This window comes from Trachurus japonicus, chromosome 1, assembly GCF_045865225.1.
Source record: "Trachurus japonicus isolate A0001 chromosome 1, Traja_1.0".
NCBI classification, from domain to species: domain Eukaryota; kingdom Metazoa; phylum Chordata; class Actinopteri; order Carangiformes; family Carangidae; genus Trachurus; species Trachurus japonicus.
The window spans coordinates 3,150,331-3,168,928 of NC_140907.1; the positions used below are offsets into that span (position 1 = coordinate 3,150,331).

At 41.9% G+C, this 18,598-nt stretch overlaps 2 protein-coding genes across 2 annotated transcripts in view; one reads left to right on the forward strand and one right to left on the reverse strand.

Moving 5' to 3' along the window:
• The first annotated feature begins 1,070 nt into the window (after positions 1-1,070).
• Positions 1,071-2,560, forward strand: npb (neuropeptide B). Its single transcript, XM_085784062.1, has 2 exons — positions 1,071-1,423; positions 1,978-2,560. The coding sequence occupies exons 1-2, from the start codon at positions 1,160-1,162 to the stop codon at positions 2,104-2,106; spliced, it is 393 nt and encodes a 130-aa protein (XP_085640188.1). The 5' UTR covers positions 1,071-1,159; the 3' UTR covers positions 2,107-2,560.
• A 1,844-nt stretch (positions 2,561-4,404) lies between these two features.
• The window catches only part of gnav1 (guanine nucleotide binding protein (G protein) alpha v1), a 29,586-nt gene continuing 15,392 nt past the window's right edge, over positions 4,405-18,598 (reverse strand). Inside the window, exons 6-9 of the mRNA XM_085784193.1 lie at positions 9,509-9,638; positions 9,285-9,356; positions 6,819-6,906; positions 4,405-4,726 (exon numbers count right to left, since the gene is read on the reverse strand). Of these exons, the coding sequence (XP_085640319.1) occupies positions 4,536-4,726; positions 6,819-6,906; positions 9,285-9,356; positions 9,509-9,638 (481 nt within the window). The 3' untranslated portion in view covers positions 4,405-4,535. The remainder of the gene's footprint in view (positions 4,727-6,818; positions 6,907-9,284; positions 9,357-9,508; positions 9,639-18,598) is intronic.

Sequence of the window (18,598 nt, forward strand, 5' to 3'; positions counted from 1 at the left end):
TAATTGCTGAGATTGTTTAATGTTCATCTTTTCGTCTTTATGTTACTGGATAATGTCATCACAGTCGGAGGCAGTGGTCCTTCTTATCTGTGTCTGTACATTTAAGATAAATTTCCCCAGAATCCAGACCAGTCATAATGGAGAGGCAACATGGATACACAGTATTTGACCAGTTTCTGTTGTTATTGAATTGATGAACTGCAGCTGCATCAGTCTCTGTCTTAATCGTCATCATTGCTCCCTGTGACTCTCCCTGATCCGCTGATTGCAGAGGTGATGGAGTTCATGACGTAGGCTATGACCGGCGATGGTAAATCGATCAGGAAAAGGTTTTCTATCGATACAGGCCTGTTTTACCTCAGAAATCCACTTGAAGTGAGGCTGATTCACGGCCTGTGCATGGAGAAAGCTTTTGAAACCGAACACAATTTAGATCAGTCGATTATTCACTTGTGTTTATTGATCTGTTCTTTTTTACTCCTAATTTGTCAATTTCCATTTGCGTCGTTTGAAGCCACTCAGACTGATTCTGCTTTGTGACGCGCTTTTTTTCCCTTTCTTTTTTCTTTTATTTTGATGTTTTGTTGCAGTCACATGTTGCATGCGGTGCTTTCAGACCTTCAAGATTTTGAGAATCATCCCGTGATGTGATGTGATCGCCAGTGCCAGTAATTTGACAAACATCTAAACATCTTTAACTTTTGATAAATTACGCCAGTAGCCTACGTATTTCTCTGCATTGATGTTAATCTGTTTTACTTTTACCTCTATAAACGTCAGAGACATTTATAAACACACACACACACACACACACACACACACACACACACACACACACACACACACACACACACACACACACACACACACACACACACACCCCTCCCATGTCGTGGCCAAACCATGAAAGACGGATCAATCCGGATTGGTCTTTTTTTTCTACTCCCGCATTAACACGGATCATCATCCGCCCACCTCAATTTTGATTTGACGGATGTTCTCGGTCACGATAACGTCGCTCACTCCGCCTATATAAGCCACAGAAAGTTTTCCAACCCCCAGCAAAAAACATCCAGCACAGACCAGACCAAGAACAGAGAAGAAAAGCGCCTGTTATCTTGTGCGTAAAAGAGAGGTGCGTGCCAGGACGGTTCCAGACATGGAGAGGTCCGTCAGGTTTGCCGTGGTGTGCGTCGGAGTGTCTCTGCTCATCTCGTGCCACTCAGTCGAAGCCTGGTACAAGCAGTCGACCGGGCCCAGTTACTACTCGGTGGGTCGCGCCTCCGGTTTGCTGTCCGGGATCAGGAGGTCGCCGTACGTCCGGAGGTCCGAGTCTGAAGAGACGCTGGTGGACAGCGGGGAGACAGTAGGTAACAACGTGATCCCAGAGACCAACAGGCAGGTCTCCATCCTCAAGAGCATGGTGAGTACAGCGTGGGAATTCTGCGTTTCTTTACGTTAAGGATGAAGTGAGGGGGGCGCGTAAAAGCTGCATGTTTTCTCATCATACACACAAAAAAGAAAACAACATCTATTTATGAAAGTGAATAAATATAATGATTATATTTGGCTGTTTGTTTTTTTAAATTATTTTTTTACGTTTGCTTTTACAACGAAAAGGACACAACCTGTTCAGATTGCCTAGATGTTGGTTCAGCAGCTCGTGCGTAAAAGCGCAGAACCAGGTGAAAGCGCGGCAGCACGTGGTGACAATTGAGTAAAGAAATGTTCTTGATATGAATGAATGAAAACCACAGAATAAAAGCATTAATGTAGCATTTATCTATAAGTGACATTCATGTTATTGCAGCAATCATCTGCTGTTCGGGCTGTGAAACGTCTCTGGCTTTTTATGTCTCAGTTAACCAAGTGCAAGAGAGAGAGAAGTGACTGTGAGGAAACTATTATCCTGTAATATATGAAAGTGATCTGAGTGGTCTGATTCATCCTGTCATCTCTTCTCTCCACCTCCCGCAGGCCATCTGCGTGAAAGACATCTCTCCAAATCTGAAGAGCTGCGAGCTGCTGCGGGACGGGACGGGGACCTTCCAGTGCAAGGCGGACGTCTTCCTCACCCTGGACTCCCTGGACTGCCTGTCCGCGTGAGTCCTGGTCGGACCGGCGGAGACAGTCCTCGTCCTCCACCGAGCCCCCGGGAGCAACTCTCTGGAAAAGGAAAGAAATGAAGGGAAGAAATGAGAGATGGATAGATAGATGGATGAGCGTGTTGGGCTTCGGGGATCGCTCGTGGTCATTACCAATGATGGACCGCTGCAGACTCTGAATGTTCTCTCTTATTTAAAGAAAAAAAAAATCACAAACATTGTTCAGTTTTGCTTTGGTTGAGTAGACAGGAGTATAAAAGAAACAAAAACAGAAAAAAAAATCAGTGTGAGAGATGTTAGTTTGACCATTTTCATCACATCTGTACTGTTCACCCCTTGTTATGTACCCGCCTTTGCCAACATGTATTAAATGTCCGGAAAGTTGACTGCAGAGCAGATTTCCTGTAAAGTACTTTTATTTATTTTATCTATTAAAACGAACAAACACTGGTAAACTGTTGTATGGCCACATTTGTCTTTAAAAATCTGAGGATGAAAATGGAGAAATATATGATGCAGCACTATTGATGTTATCCTTTTAAAAGGTTGTCCTATAGAAACAGAGCACACTATAACACAGACTGAGAATAAAGTAGATTATGTTGTTAAACAGCAGAGACACAGAAGGAAAAATACACATACTGCAGTTTCATAGATGTATGAAGCATTTTAATTACATTACAGCAAAATCACTTCATCATAAGGCACTTGGGGGTGTTTTTCACCTCATTCACCTTCAGTGTCCACATCAGACATGAGCATGTCTTGTTTATTACTGGAGTCAGAGGAGCTGCTGTGATAGTCACAGTCATTCGCTCAGAGGAGCCTTCAAAACAGTCAGAGCCCAGTAGAGTTAATGCCACACAAATCACACAGAGGAGGCACCACCCTGCTTGACAAACCAGGGTTAATGCGAGTGTGTGTGTGTGTGTCACATATTGCAATTATAATCACGAGAGATGAGAGTAAGGAAATGAAACAGGAAGCTTCCGGGATGCTTCTTTACATTCCCCTCTCCCACCTCCAATATTAAATAAGTATCCCAGCATCGTAGCGGAGGGCAGGGGCGTTTCTAGACACTCTGGAGGCCCCAGGCAAGAGGTAACTTGGAGGGCCCCCAGCCCCAAACCGGGACCACAAACATTTACTGTTAATGAATCCAAAAATCCCAAACTATTGATGATTCAATTCTGCATACTATGTCAACCCAGTCTCATATAAAACGTACCTTGGCTACGTTGGTCCAAAGTGCAAAAACATAACGGCTCTTAAATTGTATGACGGTTACATTTTTTCTGACTGTTTTTTTTTTTTCGTATTGTTTTGCCAAGTCACGTGGCTCGCAAGTTTCCGGCCGTGAGAACAAAAAACATAGCAAATATTTCTATCATTTTTAGTAGAAAAATCTATATTTTGAGGTAGTTTCTGCATAAAAATGCCTTTTGATTACATTTCTAGCGAGAAATATATATTTTATTTTCATAATATTCGCTCAGTGAATGTACATAATCATTCGCTTGCTTCTGTTGTGAAGATTTTTCAGATCTCGCCAGAATAATTTGAAACTGCAACATTTTCTGCTGTGGCTATGGGTGGTTACATTTTTATATGATACTGGGTTGACTATGCACAACATTCGATGTACAACACAGCCAGTCACATCAGGTTGTCACCGATATGGACCAATGTCAGCTGTCCCTGGGGGCCCCCTTCCAGCTCAGGGCCCTATAGGCAATAGCCTGGGCTGCCTGTCCTGTTGAGAGTCAGGGGAACAAAAGTGGAGGCACAGATTCAAGTGAACGTGTGGATGAATTCAGCTGAGGGAGAATCAACACAAACTCAGCTGCTTTTACAGTGATCGCCGGCTCATTAGGAGGGTGTGACGCACAGGATGTGCACAGCGGAGACACGGTGATGAATGAGTGGAAAACACACGACGGTATGCATGAGTGAACCCTGCACCGAGGAAGTAACGGACAAACAGTAAATCCTCACCCTGTGTGTCCTGCCCACACACACACAGAGGAGGAGATGGGGAAATAAATGGCACTACATATCAAGTCTTCAGTTACTGATCATTGTCTGGTTTCATTATACAGTACAAAAATATAAATGCCCATTACTCTCAATAAAAGTGAACATTTCAGGGCTCCATCCTAAAACAAAGGATTGTCAAAGTGCTCCTCCTCCTTTAATGTGTTTTTCCAAAGCTACATTAAATCCAGCATCACAGAGGATGAACGGCAACAAAGAGCAGCAGAGCTTTTAGGCAAGAGAAACCAGACAGTTCACTTGAGATGAGATGATTTCCATGACTTCCTTTGTTCTTTTTCAGAGAGTTTGTCTTTCAAAATAAAACGTTCAAAACAAACAGCAGAACTGGTCTGCTGATGTCTGAGTCTGTGGTGGCTCGGCCCCTCGCCGGGCCGGTCACAGAAGCGACACCGCCTCCAGGTTCTCTTTGATTATCGTGTCCATGACCACCTGGAAGACGACCTGGATGTTGGAGGTGTCGGTCGCCGTGGTGAAGTGGTGGTAGATGAGTTTGCTGGGCGTCGTGTTGAAGGAGACAAAAGTGGCCGCGATGAAGCGGGCGGCTGAATCCACGTCGCAGTCTGCACCTGGAGGAGAGAGAGCAGGGGAGGAATCAGCACACGGCGCCATTCACTTGAAATTAAAACAAGACAGAGACGACGACACGAGGAAAATCAACTCACTAACGGGATAATAAAACTGCCGTCTGATTGACTTTAAAACGTTTACTGTCACGGTGACTAATAAACTGTCAGCTAAAGCAGGCCCAGGATATGAACAACTTGAGTCAGTTCGAACTTTCAAATACCAAGAGATGTTATTTGCAGTTCATAAACTAGATACTTGAGTCGGTGACGACATATTCTGACTCTGTTATTAAGACTTTACCAATAGCAGCAGCACACTGATGTCAACGTGCTGCTTTACAAAAGGAAAAAATCCTGCATTCAATATCCGACTGACATAAAACTACAAAGGTATCTGTAGTAAAATGGTGTCTGATATTTTCACTTTATTGATTCATTTACTGAATTTACTGTTGTAGCCTGAGGTAGAGTTTCACAGTACACTGGCCATTTGGTTCCCAAACTAAGGCTCAAGCAAAGCAAATGATAAATGGTTTACACATCCACTCAAAAGTGATAATAATACATCATGTTTGTCCACAAATAAAATATGACTGGCTAAAAGGTGTTTTCTAGAGTCACTGTGGCCTTGACCTTTGACCTCTGAGTACCAAAATCTAACTGATTCATCCTCGAGTCCAAGTGAACGTCTGTGCAAAATTCAAAGAAGTTGCACTGAGATATCATGTCCACGAGAAGTTGCTATGCCTCTGGTTCCAGCCATCAACAGGTCAATTTATTATTTGATCATCTTTATATCATTAACAACATCGCATAAAAAGTGTAAGGTGAATTCAAATAAACACACTTGGTGCGCCGGGGGCTGTGTGGGGATACATCAAACACAAAAGGTCGGGGGCCACTGTAGTGTATTAGAGGAGTCATCACATCTGAGGTCAGTGTGAAATGCATATTTGCTCTGCCGGCTGACCCCAATCCCAAGAGTTTTAGCATTTATATTGACATTTGCATGAGAGCAGAGAGGACGTCGCTCCTGTTGAGCCCACTGAGTCGTGGGGAGAGAAATGCTGAGCAGAGCGGATACATAACTACTGTATAACAGTGTGTGTCTGCCTGCGTGAGAGACTGATTTAGTGTGTCTAAAGTGCACACTGACCCTTGGTTTTCATACATTTTGTATGTTTGTGTCGAAAATCATTGATTTCATTTTACAGTGAGTTGCTTTAGCTTTGAAAAAAATCGAAATGATGTAAACTTTTCACGTCTTGAACTTTGACATTTTGCAGAAACATCCATGGATAAATTAGGAAAACATTATTATTTTTTATGCATCCAAACTGGTTACTGTGTAATATTCATGATGCTTAATGCAAATTGTGTTGTCTTATGTTTAAGGAAAGGTGGTCGTGTGATGTTGGGTGACGTGTTTTCGGGCATATTCAATTAATAAAAGCTACTTCAGCACTGAAAGCATTTAAAGGGATAGTTCAACATTTTGGAGTTTTGGAGTTGTTGGATTGTGTATTTGATGAGTTTGATGAGGGAAACCAAGAAATCCCATGAGCCTCTGTAGCGTAGCTCTGAGCAGCTTGTGGCTCTGCTCCGCTGTTCTAAAAATAGCTTGCACCGACAATAAAAGGCAACGAACCTACTCCTAAGACTATAGGGATTATGGCAATGAGCCAATTTGCTAAAATGTTGAACTATCCCTTTAACTAAGAGCCAAAGATCTGTTACTGCTCATTATAATGATGTTTTATGGCTACACCTCTTACTAAAATGAATTGTAGAGCTTAAACTGGAAGAAGACAAAGCCAGTGATGGTGTCATACTGTACTGTATCACACTGAAATGTATCTATTCTTATCTCTATAATACAATATAATACAGTCCAGTTCAACATCACTGCAAACTAAAACCTCAATAATAAGAACACGTTTTTTTTTTTTCTTTTTTAAATACAAGTAATGGCTGAGTTGTTACATTGGATGTTACATATGTACCTAATAAAGTGACCACTGAGTGTAATTTTACATAGTGTCTTATATATGTGCATGGCAAAATCAATGATATAAGAAAGAAATAGTCCTACCTTTAAACTGTGGCAGGTACAAACGCAGGTGTCGTCCGGAGTGTAAAATCTTGTCTTGAAAAAGGTCTATCTTGTTCATGAATAAAATCTGCAATAAGGAAACACACACAAACAATCAGCTGAGAGCACAAGAAGCTTATCACAAATCAAAGGCGTCCTCACAAACAAAAAATCAATTTGAGATCATGAGAAAAAAAACCACACTATGTTGATTTGATTTGATGACTCACCTGAAGTGCAGCAATAACTAACAGATTGAAACCGATAAATCAGCTTCAAACATTACAGTCACATGTGTCGTCATTTTAGAAATGTTTAATACAGCAATCGATAGCTGTGTTGATACCGGCACGGGGCGATTATGGCAGATCAATGACCTCGCTCCGTGCGTCAGAGTCACATACAGTAGTCTCCTGGTGAAGGAGCTCCACAAACTCCACCGCTACTTTCACAAGTGTGTGTCTCACTGATGTTTTGTGTCACTGCCTCCGAGCTCAACTTCTGCACAGCCACCGCACACATTTCACAGGTACGTCTGGCTTTGTAGTCGACCAATTAAAACTACCGGTATGATCAAGTTCTTGCTATTCCGGTTTGATCACAGAAATAAACACACACAGGCGAAAGCCCCCTGATTATAACAAGGGAGGGATGAGGAAGAACAGATTTTCAATGAACAGGACACAGAGCAATGCCTTGGAGTGTAATTATCACTGACCAGCCACAGTAAAGAGTTAATTGAGGTGGAGGTTACAAATTTCCCTCCCACGTTAACAAAAGGTATCATTAAACACTTCTGTTTAATGAGCCTGTTAGTTATGTTAACATGCAGGCCCACACACATAAACACGTCACACGCTGATATTTAATTGCCCATTTGGCTCCAATGAAGCCTTTAATAAAAATCCGTTGTGGTTATATATAGACCAGTGTACAAAAGGAGATGTTTTAGTGCACATCTGAGACCCGGCCGACCACATACCAGCTGAATCACTGACCCTCGTGACCTCACTACCAGATGCACCGAGCCGTCGTCCTGTCTGACAAACGTTGAAAACAGCGTCACAGTGGAAGAGCAGACAGCGGCTGACACTCGCGTCAACATGCAGTGACTTGTGTTTTAAGTGGGCTTCAAATGCAAGTTAAGTGGAATAAATTGAACAGGCTCGTTACGGCGCTTGTTTTAATGTGATCATTTACCGGAAGCAGGGACGGGAAAAACACAGCGAGGGGAAAATGTCACCTCGCCAAAGCTCGCTCTAATTACAACTCACTGTTTAATTACGAGTGACAGAGGACTCTGAGACAAAGGGCCGAGGCTGTGTGTGTGTGTGGAGACAGCAGTAATGTTATTTTTGTTTCACGGTGTCATTGAGAACAAATGGAAGAGACTCAGCTCGTGTCTCCTCCATCAGCTCTGTCCATCGTCCAACTGTGGTTCCCGCCCTCTTTGGCTGGACATGGTTGTCCCCAACTTTTGAAACAAAGCTTTAAAAAGTTGCTCATCAACATCTCAGATTGAATGGTAAATTTATAATTCAACCTTTTTCTATTCCATGAATTAAGTTGTATATGAACATACATGAGCAACCTCTGTGGCATATAAACCTACATTAATAAGCTGTGTCCTGCAGTGTCTTGCTCAAGGATGTGGACCCCACCCACTGCCCAGACCATTATGTAAATGTAAAGTGAACAAAGTTTTATTTTAAAGCAGGACTAACTTTACACATCAGTATATTTAGAGGTCTTCAGGAGTAATACACATGTATTTATCTGAAATAGGGTCTGAAGAGCACAAGAAAACCAGAAATAAGGCCTCTCACTTGTACAGCTGCACCAACCTGCAAAGTTGGAGAATGAAGCTGAGCTTTGACAAAATAAAAGACTGAAAAAATACTTTAAAAATTAAATAAAATGTCAACACTTCATAATTTTATCCTATCAGCTATTTGTGTTTAATTGTGTCATAATTATCTTGTGGATTTGTGAATTGATTCATCCAGTTCATCCTTAAATCAAAGTAGATGTTTGATGGGACAACCTCAAATTAGGATATCTCCGGCCCTGACTGTTGCTGCCGTGGAGATTCAAACCTGAGTCTGACAGTGTTACGGCTAAACTAGGTCCACAGGACATAAAGGCTGGGAACCACTGCCTTCAATGGCACTTTAAATAAACTTGCATGACTTGAGTGTAGATTCAGACAGATTATTGAGATGATAATTAAAAAGTGCATTAATAGCAACACATATGGACACATACAATATTTCTGATTCCTCCACTGATTCCAAGATCTAAATGAAACAGCTCATCAATGAATAAAGTATCTCTTTATTCTGTGTTTTATGTGTGGACTTAATTTTATATTAATATGGATCAAGTTACATTACAATCCAATTTGTTTTGCTGCTTGAGTCTTTCATCCTAAATGAACGAGGAAGTGGCTGATGATGAATTTCTCACCATGGATGTGCTGCGGAAGAAGACGTTGTTGCAGATGGAGGAGAAGAGCTTCATGCTTTCCTGCAGACGATTCTACGGAGAGAGATAAGACATCAACACCACTGCCATTTTTAAAACTCATTCTATAAGGACAAACTGAGCACTGAGATTTAAAAAGTGGTCTCTGGTTACTTTGAGTGGAGAGCATGGACATTTGTGAGGCAGTGACCGAGTGCAGCTCGTACCATGGAGGGGTCCTCCACCAGGGTCATGTCGTAGCCGCTGAGCGACACCACGAACAACACCGCCCTGACGTCCTCGAAACAACCGATCCACTTCCTCCGCTCGGTTCTCTGGCCTCCAACATCGTACATCCTACACAGACAGACGGAGACAAGGAGGATGATGATGACTAAGTGCCCACATTTAGAGGAAACACGGGGAGGAGATGAACCGAGCTAAAAGGGGGCAAGTCAGAGAAGCAAAGACGCAAATGAACAGAAATATAAGAAATAAAGAACATCTGAGGAAAAAGACAAACAGAAGTTGGAGGATGTTTCACTGTGGTTTTGTCTCAGTGCATTGACCTGATTAGTTACATCAAAGGATCAAAGAAACAACCTATAATCACAGTGACTTTTTTTTTTATCACGTTATACAACTGATACAACATGAACTTATTTTGGATTGGAACCATGTTTCTGAACACGTCTCTATTGGTGCAAATCCAATATTCAGGGTCTTCAGAACTACGAGCTAAAGGTTCCTCCATGTTGAGCAGCAGGTCTCTGACTCCGTGTGTCTGCTCTTTGGGGCCAAGGCTAAAGACAGTGGTGACAAAAACAGTAACATCAAAACAATGAGCTCAAAGACACTACAATGCTCCACAGAGCCGAAGCTTCAGAAGTTGGTTGATGTTCTCCATGGATTCATCATCACCGTCATCCTTCACACTACAGTACACACGTCATGGTCATTTAATCCACTGGCAACATAAAAATATTGATTCTAACAGCTTAAAGAGGAACATCTAAGCAGCAGCACTTAGTGTCAAGTGCCAAGATACACACAAGGAGTTTTTTTTTCTGGGATAAATGGTCAATGGACTGCACTTACATAGCTTCTTATCGACCACTCAGAGGGCTTTATACAGGAAGCCCCATTCACCTTTTCACACTCACATTCAAATAGAGCTTTATTGCTACCATACACACTCAAACGCTCACACACTCATCTAACAGCCATCAGAGGCCCTTTGGGGTTCAGTATCTTGCCAATGGACACTTCAAGCCCGGGACTGAACCAGCAATCTCCTGGACGGTGGAGCGTCATGGGACCAGGTGAAACTCTTTTAGAGAAATGCATTTTTGTCAATGCTTGTGTCGTACCTAATAATATATTTGACATTGTTGATTGGAACTGTTATATAATTGGAAGTCCACTGGCCCTGACTAAATAGAGTAGCAGCCCCTCAGTGGCCCTAAAGGGGAACTATGGATGTCCAGTCGCTTTTGCGCTGTTTTGGTTGCTTTTCTTTTTCTCTACAGAGCTCCCCCTGCAGTTTGGGAGTGTAAATTTTTGTCACTGTTGTAAAAAACTTACTGCTGCTAACCCTCCTCCATCACCCCATGGCTGTGAGGCGAGAAGGTAATCCATAGAGCGATGTCTACCGAGGTGGTGGGTAACGTTAAAGGAGAATTCCGGTCATTTTTTACCCCTAAATTGTTGTCCTGATGACCAGTGTTGGCGGGAGCAAAAACCGCGACTAAAATTGATGCAGACAAACCGGAGTTACACATGGCTAGACGGCGCTAGGGATAGCGACAATGCTAACCTATAGGGGCAATTATTTCAACCATAGTGACGCAGGGTGAAGGGCAGAGAGCCTCCTTTCTGTAACAAGTCATTTAACCATCACAATTACTCCAAAGATCTTTAATTCAGGTAAAAAATATTGCATAGGCGGCCCGAATTAGAAATATTCTCCCACTACAAGTTCCTCTTTAAAAGTGCAGCATCCTGCCACACAATAAATTCACCTCACATGCACATGCACCTTTACTTTCATATTTGTGCAGTATGTGAAGTCTGACATGGCAGGAAAATCTCAGGTGATGGTTGTATCCTATTTGCTGCGTCCCGTTCAGGGCCCAGCTGGCTCACTGGTGTAAGTTATTGGTACAACTCTATGGAGGATTACTGACTGTTCTTGAAAATGACTATTTGTCATGAACACCACCGACTGGGCCTTTGGGCAGAACTACAGAGACAAAAGTAAGTAGTAATGAGTTGTAAAGTGTGGCCCAGGTGGCAACACACTCCAACCAGGAAACGTTCAGGAGAGTCAAGAGTAAACAACACCAATGCTGCTGCGCTCATGGTCGCACGCACAAAAGAAAGCAGCAAGTGTCACCACAGACAAGTGCTGAGTATCAAAGAGAAGTCATTTCTTGAAGCAGAAGTCATTTTGATTTAGGATTTTTTTCACTGTGGTTAAAGGGATAGTAGCATTTTTTTTTAAAGTGGGGTTGTATGATCTACAAATAGCCCCTAAGTACTTTAATTGCAGTAGCAGACTCTCTGCACTCCTCCCGTTGGCAACACCAGCCCATAGCCCTGCCCAGAGATTTACAACATACAGTGTTGTGAATGGACCCAAAGAAACGGCCTATTTTCGCAGCCTAAAAGAGGTTTTATGTGAAAAAAAAAAACACAGTTCCATTGTTCGCTATAATATAATTTTTTCCAGCCCTTCAAAGTGCAGGAAAAACATAGTTTTTATTTGGACCTAACCAACTCACGTATCCCTCGGCCCAGGGTTAGCACCCGCCGATCAGCAGTTGGTTAGGTCCAAATAAAAACTGTGTTTTTCCTGCAGTTTGAGGGGCTGGAAAAAATTATATTATATCAAACAATGGAACTGTGTATTTTTTTTTCAGGTAAAACCTCTTTTAGGCCACGAAAATAGGCCGTTTCTTTGGGTCCATTCACAACAATGTATGTTGTAAATCTCTGGGCAGGGCTATGGGCTGGCGTTGCTAACGGGAGGAGTGCAGAGAGTCTTCTACTGCAATTAAAGTACTTAGGGGCTATTTGTAGATCATACAACCCCACTTTAAAAAAATGCTACTATCCCTTTAATACAGAACAAGATGTGATGTAAAATTAATGTAAAAGAAATCATCCCCTGCGTATCAATATACTAAAATGGAAAATGTTGTTTACAGCACTGTCTTGAAGGAACCGAGTTATCAGACAGAAAGAGAGAACGTGTGTGTGTGTGTGTGTAACATGATCTCTGTGACTGACATGTTCTTTATCAAGATTCAATTTCCAGTAGAAAAATGTGAGGCTGTGCTTCCTCTGTGTTCATGACCTTCCATACTGATGGTACAGTCCACTGCAGTACTCGGGGCTGACTATAATCAACCATAGATCATATTGGTCCGGGATAAGGTCACATATTCCTACAATATGTGATTCACACACACAGAGGATGGGGGTTCCCAATCCACTGAGACAATCACAACACAGCAGCACAAAGGTCAATGTTCTCTAACAGGATGAAACAGGAATAAGAGCAGAGAAACACAGGGAGACACATACCAGTCAGTCCCATTTCACCCATTTTCAAACCCAGATGTGTCATCCCCCCGCCTTTCATTTGAGCATCCATCGAGTTAATGCTGGTCTGTGTTGAGAGGAGAAACCGACATGTGGACACACAGATGGAAACAAACAGCAGAGGCGACCGCACCATAAAGATGAGACGAGATTTCTAGAGGAAATGCTCCATGGAAATTGAAGCTGGGAGCAGAACATGTCAGTGAAGCAGCTGCTCCATTACACAAACCGAGCACAATGTCACTCTAATAACACACACTGTCTGTGACCAGTAGTAGGTGTGCAACAGGCTCTACAAGTGCACACATACACACATACAGTGGCCAGAACCTCTCCCGTGAGCGGTCACTCTCATAATGGTGTTTCCTCTGCGAGACGGGACAGTAAAGAAATCACACGTTATTTGTTCTAGATAGAGGAGGACAGAGGTGTGTAGTCATGTCACATGACCCAGACCTGAGTCAACCTCCTGTGAGCCTGTACCTGAGCTCAGCTGTGTTGTGAGTTTGATTTAATATGTCCAGAGACACATTCAGATCTCTCAGCAACAACCTCAAGTTTAAACAACAGATCTTTTTTTAAAAATGTACTTTCTGGCACTTGCTTTGTTTCGATCAGCACATTTTATTCAGTTTGTCACCATCACAGGTCCAACTGCAATATCATTAACCACCCTCTTCTACAGGGGACATATTATGGAAATATCACTTTTTGAAGGCCCTTTAACATATATTTGGGTGTATGTCTTGCCTTCCGGCCCCCAAAATGTAAAAATTTACAAAAAATCTGTAATGTGCAGGCTCCCGAGGTTGAAATCCATGTGGATTTACATTCTTTTCCCTCAGTTGTCATTCAAAGATGTCAAAAGTTTTCGATTTGCATAATCCCACCCCTACCTGTGAGTACTGGTAGTACTGGAGTAGTGGCTCATTTACATTTAAAGGGACAGGCACTGAAACCAACTGTTCTGAACAGGGCTGTTTTGAAGGGATGAAAAGTGCTGTGATGTTTGATCCTTGGGGTATTTTGACCGAAGCATGTGACAGACATGTCTTTAAGACACATGGGAACTATTCTAATTTATGGAAAAGTGCATAAAATATCTCCTTTAATTGCCATCTTCAGAAAGGTTTGCAATGACTCCAGAGAGAGACGAGCTTTAAAGTCCCCCTCCAATGACCCTTTTTGGTTATTTTAAAACATTCTCTGTGGTCTTTAAATTGTGATAATGAAGTTTTTAGCCAAAATCACAAAACCTGTGCCACTTCCCAGGGCTCTCCTCCTGCAGAGGACCAGCAGCTCATTAGCAATGCGCCTCTGGGTGGTGGGCGGAGACTGCGCTGCTCTGCACCCACTTTTTCTCACCGAGTAAAAACAAACAAATGTTTTATTTTTTCTCAGTGAGAAACTGTGGCGGACCCATACAAGCCATATGCGGGCCGCCTTACACCGAGCTCTCTGGCCTTTCACTTTTGAGCCAGATGCCAGGGCGGGAGCTTGTAGCACTACGGCCCGCCCTGGGGTTGTGACGCCGTCAACCCCAGTCTGCCTGAAACTGCCAGTTTGCATCTGCCGTTGGTTCACGGCAATTTTTAGGCAGAAAAATTCAGAAATGCAATTTTGTACTTCCTTTTCTGCCGATATGTCCTCTAACATCAGAAAAATGTGAAAAGCTCAAAAAACACAATTTTCATCGGAGGGGGTCTTTAAAGCTCAGAAAGAAGCAGAGACTGCGTGTGGAGCAGTGAGGGAAAAGGTGCAGTTCTGTTGTATATAAGTTTGAAAAGCCTCCATGCCTGAAATAACATTTACAAGCCCGTTCACGTCACAGTAAAATGTTGGTTTGTAGTGGACACAACTCCGGGCTGGGGAGTAGACTGGTCCACAGTCTGTCTGTCACTGTCATCATCCATCACTCCGATTGACTGGACATCCCAGGAGCTAGGCAGCAGAGTGCTGGTATTCCCCACTGGGTCTCCCACTCCTGTGACGGAGCTTTCATCTCTGGAGCAGATTTCCAAGCATGCGTGAATAAACTGACAACATATCTGATATATAGAATATATATATATATGAGCCCTGATGTCACTTTATCACCTGAAAAACCATCAAAACTTTAGGAAATGGATGAGCATTGCTGGGAGTATGGGGATGTATGATCATCTTGGTGGAGAAGATCTATCTGGTCCACATACTGTATTGGTTCTCTATATATAGAGAAAACCACAGCTTCACGCTTTGAGTTTGTCTGTATAAAGAAAACTTTACAACCCCCCCACCCCCCTCCACACCTGCTGTACCCACCATGTGACCATTCACCCTCATCTGCAGTCTTGTAATTGTAAGTCATTATTGATGATAATCATAATTATCAGAGCAGTTGATGTTAACGATGCAGGAAAAGACCCAGATCCTTATTACACGTAGAGGTCAAAGGTCAAACAGGGTGTCTGTATGCAAAGTAGGCTGTGTCTGGGTTTACAGCTGGGAGAATGTATGCTCTTGTGCGAACACGTCGCACACACAACATGGACGCACACAAGATGGCTGGCTGCTTTAAGACAGACTGCCACCCTTTGCACTGCTCAGTAACGGTGAATAAAGATCTGAGCTGTTGCTAATTTGATCAGTGTGTGATTCAGAGTGAGAGACACGTGTCTGCGTCAAACTGCATTGTTTCCTTTTTAAAAATCAATGTAATAAGACTGATGAAATAATATTTTTCCTGAGGGGTAACAGGAGCACAAACCCCTTCAGAGTTGCATGTTTGGAGTTTGTTTGGGGATCACAGAATACGATTCCCACTCCTCCTCTTCCTCCTCTCACTAACAGTAGACTTACCATGTACGTCTCTGTGAACCAGCCATGTTGTAGGAAACACAGTCTCCTCCTGAGTGACTGTGTTGAATAATGGCCAGATGCGTTTATGCAGAACATGTTGATGCCACAGTGAAGCTGAACTTTGACCATTGGACATAAACTGATATCAGTTCATCATCTGATCCTATTGGACAAATTGTGTTATAATGAGTGTATGAATTTGTAAATAATGGCAAAAAAGGGGTTTAGTGATGTCACAATGACCTTTGACCACCAAAAACCAATCAGTTCATCCTCAAGTCAAAGCGAATGTTTTGGCGAAATTTGAAGAAATTCCCTCACGATGCAACTGAGACGCTGATTTCACAAAGAGCGCGTCTGACGGATGGAAAACATAATGCCTCGCCGACGTGGCGGCATAAAACCTGAGTAAGAGTCTTTCCAACAGAAAATGACAAGTGGTGATCAGTCAGAGCCACTTATTCAGTGGGAATTTACAGTTTATCTCCTTTACTGTCCCACACAGCGAGCAAAGATAGGCACCAACAACATGTGATGGAAAGAGGTACGATCAGGAAACCGTCAACAAAACACATAGGACACAACATCCTGTGTTACACCGATGTCATCCTGTGAGAATAGTTTGACTTTCAGGCAAATGTATGTTTTCTTTCTGTCCATATGTTAATGATTCTGTATAGTCACTCAATAAGTATGGAGCTAAAGCCAACAGGCTTGTCTTAACACAACGACTGCAAACATCTGGCCTGCCTCTGTCCATCTAAAGCTTGCAAATCAAAAGGTGCATTACACAGAGTATATAACAAAAACATGGACACAGAAAAACTTGTGATGTACAGTAGTGTAAGTATTTCTTCTTGCAGCTTATAGAGGCATGACAGCGATTACTCATTTTATCTTTGCATCACTTTGTTTCTTTGGTCACATTATAAGTTTGTGTGATGAATCTTCGCGTGGAATCAGATATTCAACCAGTCAAATATGATTTGATGAACTAATAAATCGCTACCTAGCACAATCATAGTAATGAGCAGAGCAATATGAAAACATTTGTTATTCAGAGTATCTTTGACACAGACTAATTCAGTTTGAAGTTTGAAGTGTCGTGTTAATATTTCTGTATTTTACTGTTTACTTCAACATGAAGAATTAGTCACTTCGGTCTCCAGATATCCAAGAGATCCAAACTGACTGCAACATTTTACAGATGAAACATGAACTTGACGGCTCTCTGCGGTTGACAAACTATGTCAACACTGTTTCTAAATTGCATTGTCACTGCAATTTTCTTGTTACTGACTGGCTGACATATCAACTGATCAATAAATCCACATATTACTCTACATTTGTTCTACACTCCTTTATTGTTGGGGAATTTTCTGTAGTCTCAGCTTCACAAAACTCATTACAATCCCCCAGAAATTTAGCTTAACCTTTACTTAACAGTGTTTTATGACAAATGACAATAAGTCTCCTGGAGAAAAAGCACAAATAAGAAAAAGCACAAATAAGAAATATAGAAGTACTATTTAAAACGTATGTTTAAAATATGCCTCAACATGGGTACATATTGAGGCTTTAAAATGTGATTTAATTTTTCTAAAAGAGTAAAATAAGATAAAATTGTACCAACAAGTATCCCTTTATGTCTTGAGAGTGTGATTTGTACAGGACGTCTCTGTGGCAGCAACACAACACCTATGGTATTGACACATTTTACTTTGACAATGCACTGCCATATTGTGATTTTAATTGCTTTGTGATCAATTTTGCTCTAATTATCACTTAAGATGAATAAATGAATTAGTTATAATCAATGACAAACAATATAATAAAAAACATTTTTTAAGATAGGACAATGCTATCTATCTATCTATCTATCTATCTATCTATCTATCTATCTATCTATCTATCTATCTATCTATCTATCTATCTATCTATCTATCTATCTATCTATCTATCTATCTCACTATCTCACTAAATCTGACACGTATTTCCAAAGTCACAACCACAAAGCTCTACACAAAGCTGTAGGTTAAACTGCTGCATGTTTCAGAAGCAGACACAGTATGTTGCCTACATTCTTTTTCAAGCTTATATGTTTTCTTTCATGTGACTGAAGAGACAGAGAGCAAGAGGAGAGCAGCGGAGGAGTGGAGCTGTGTATGATGACATGCTCTCAAACTGAGAGCGTTAAGAGTTACATGTTATTCATCATAGACCACTAGAAGCCAAAGGCCTGCATGTTTAACACACTTTAAATTCACGACTTGTAATTTGCAAAAAAAGAGGAGAGCAAACACGACCTGCAGCAACATCCAAACAGCGAGAAAACAGCCAAAATCAACACAACCAGGAGTGCAGGGAGCAGATGCTGGCTGAGATGAGAAATCTTGAGTATCGGCCAACTGAAGGAGATGATTTCACATTGTGTCTGTAGCAGCCTCAGTATTTACAAAATGAGACGAAGCCTGAGCAGAAACGTCCAGTTTCATGTCAATTCTGCTGCTTTTTAAAATCTCACAAGTTGAAAGTCATATTTTTACAATTTAAAATTAAATACATGCACATGTGCTGTGTACCTGCTCTCTACGTCTCAAAATCCATCTAATATCCCCTTTGTTGCTAAGTCTGAAATAATCACCTCATCCCAAAATCCTAAGCTCTTCATCAACTTCAAGGGCGTGATCTTTGCAAGTCACACACACAAACGGTGGTGTGTGTCAATTAACTAAATCCCATTATTTATCTCTCCAAAATTCAGGCAGATAAGCGAGAGGATGTGCGAGAGCGGGGAGCCGGCGCTCCGTCCTGCAGCACCACCTCAGACTCTGCTGACACCATCACCACCAGCTTTCCATCAACAAAAA

Coding starts and splice junctions, on each gene's coding strand:
- npb (XM_085784062.1), top strand. CDS start 1,160: ATGGAGAGGTCCGTCAGGTTTGCCGTGGTGTGCGTCGGAGTGTCTCTG. Junction 1,424..1,977: donor TCTCCATCCTCAAGAGCATG/GTGAGTACAGCG, acceptor CACCTCCCGCAG/GCCATCTGCGTGAAAGACAT.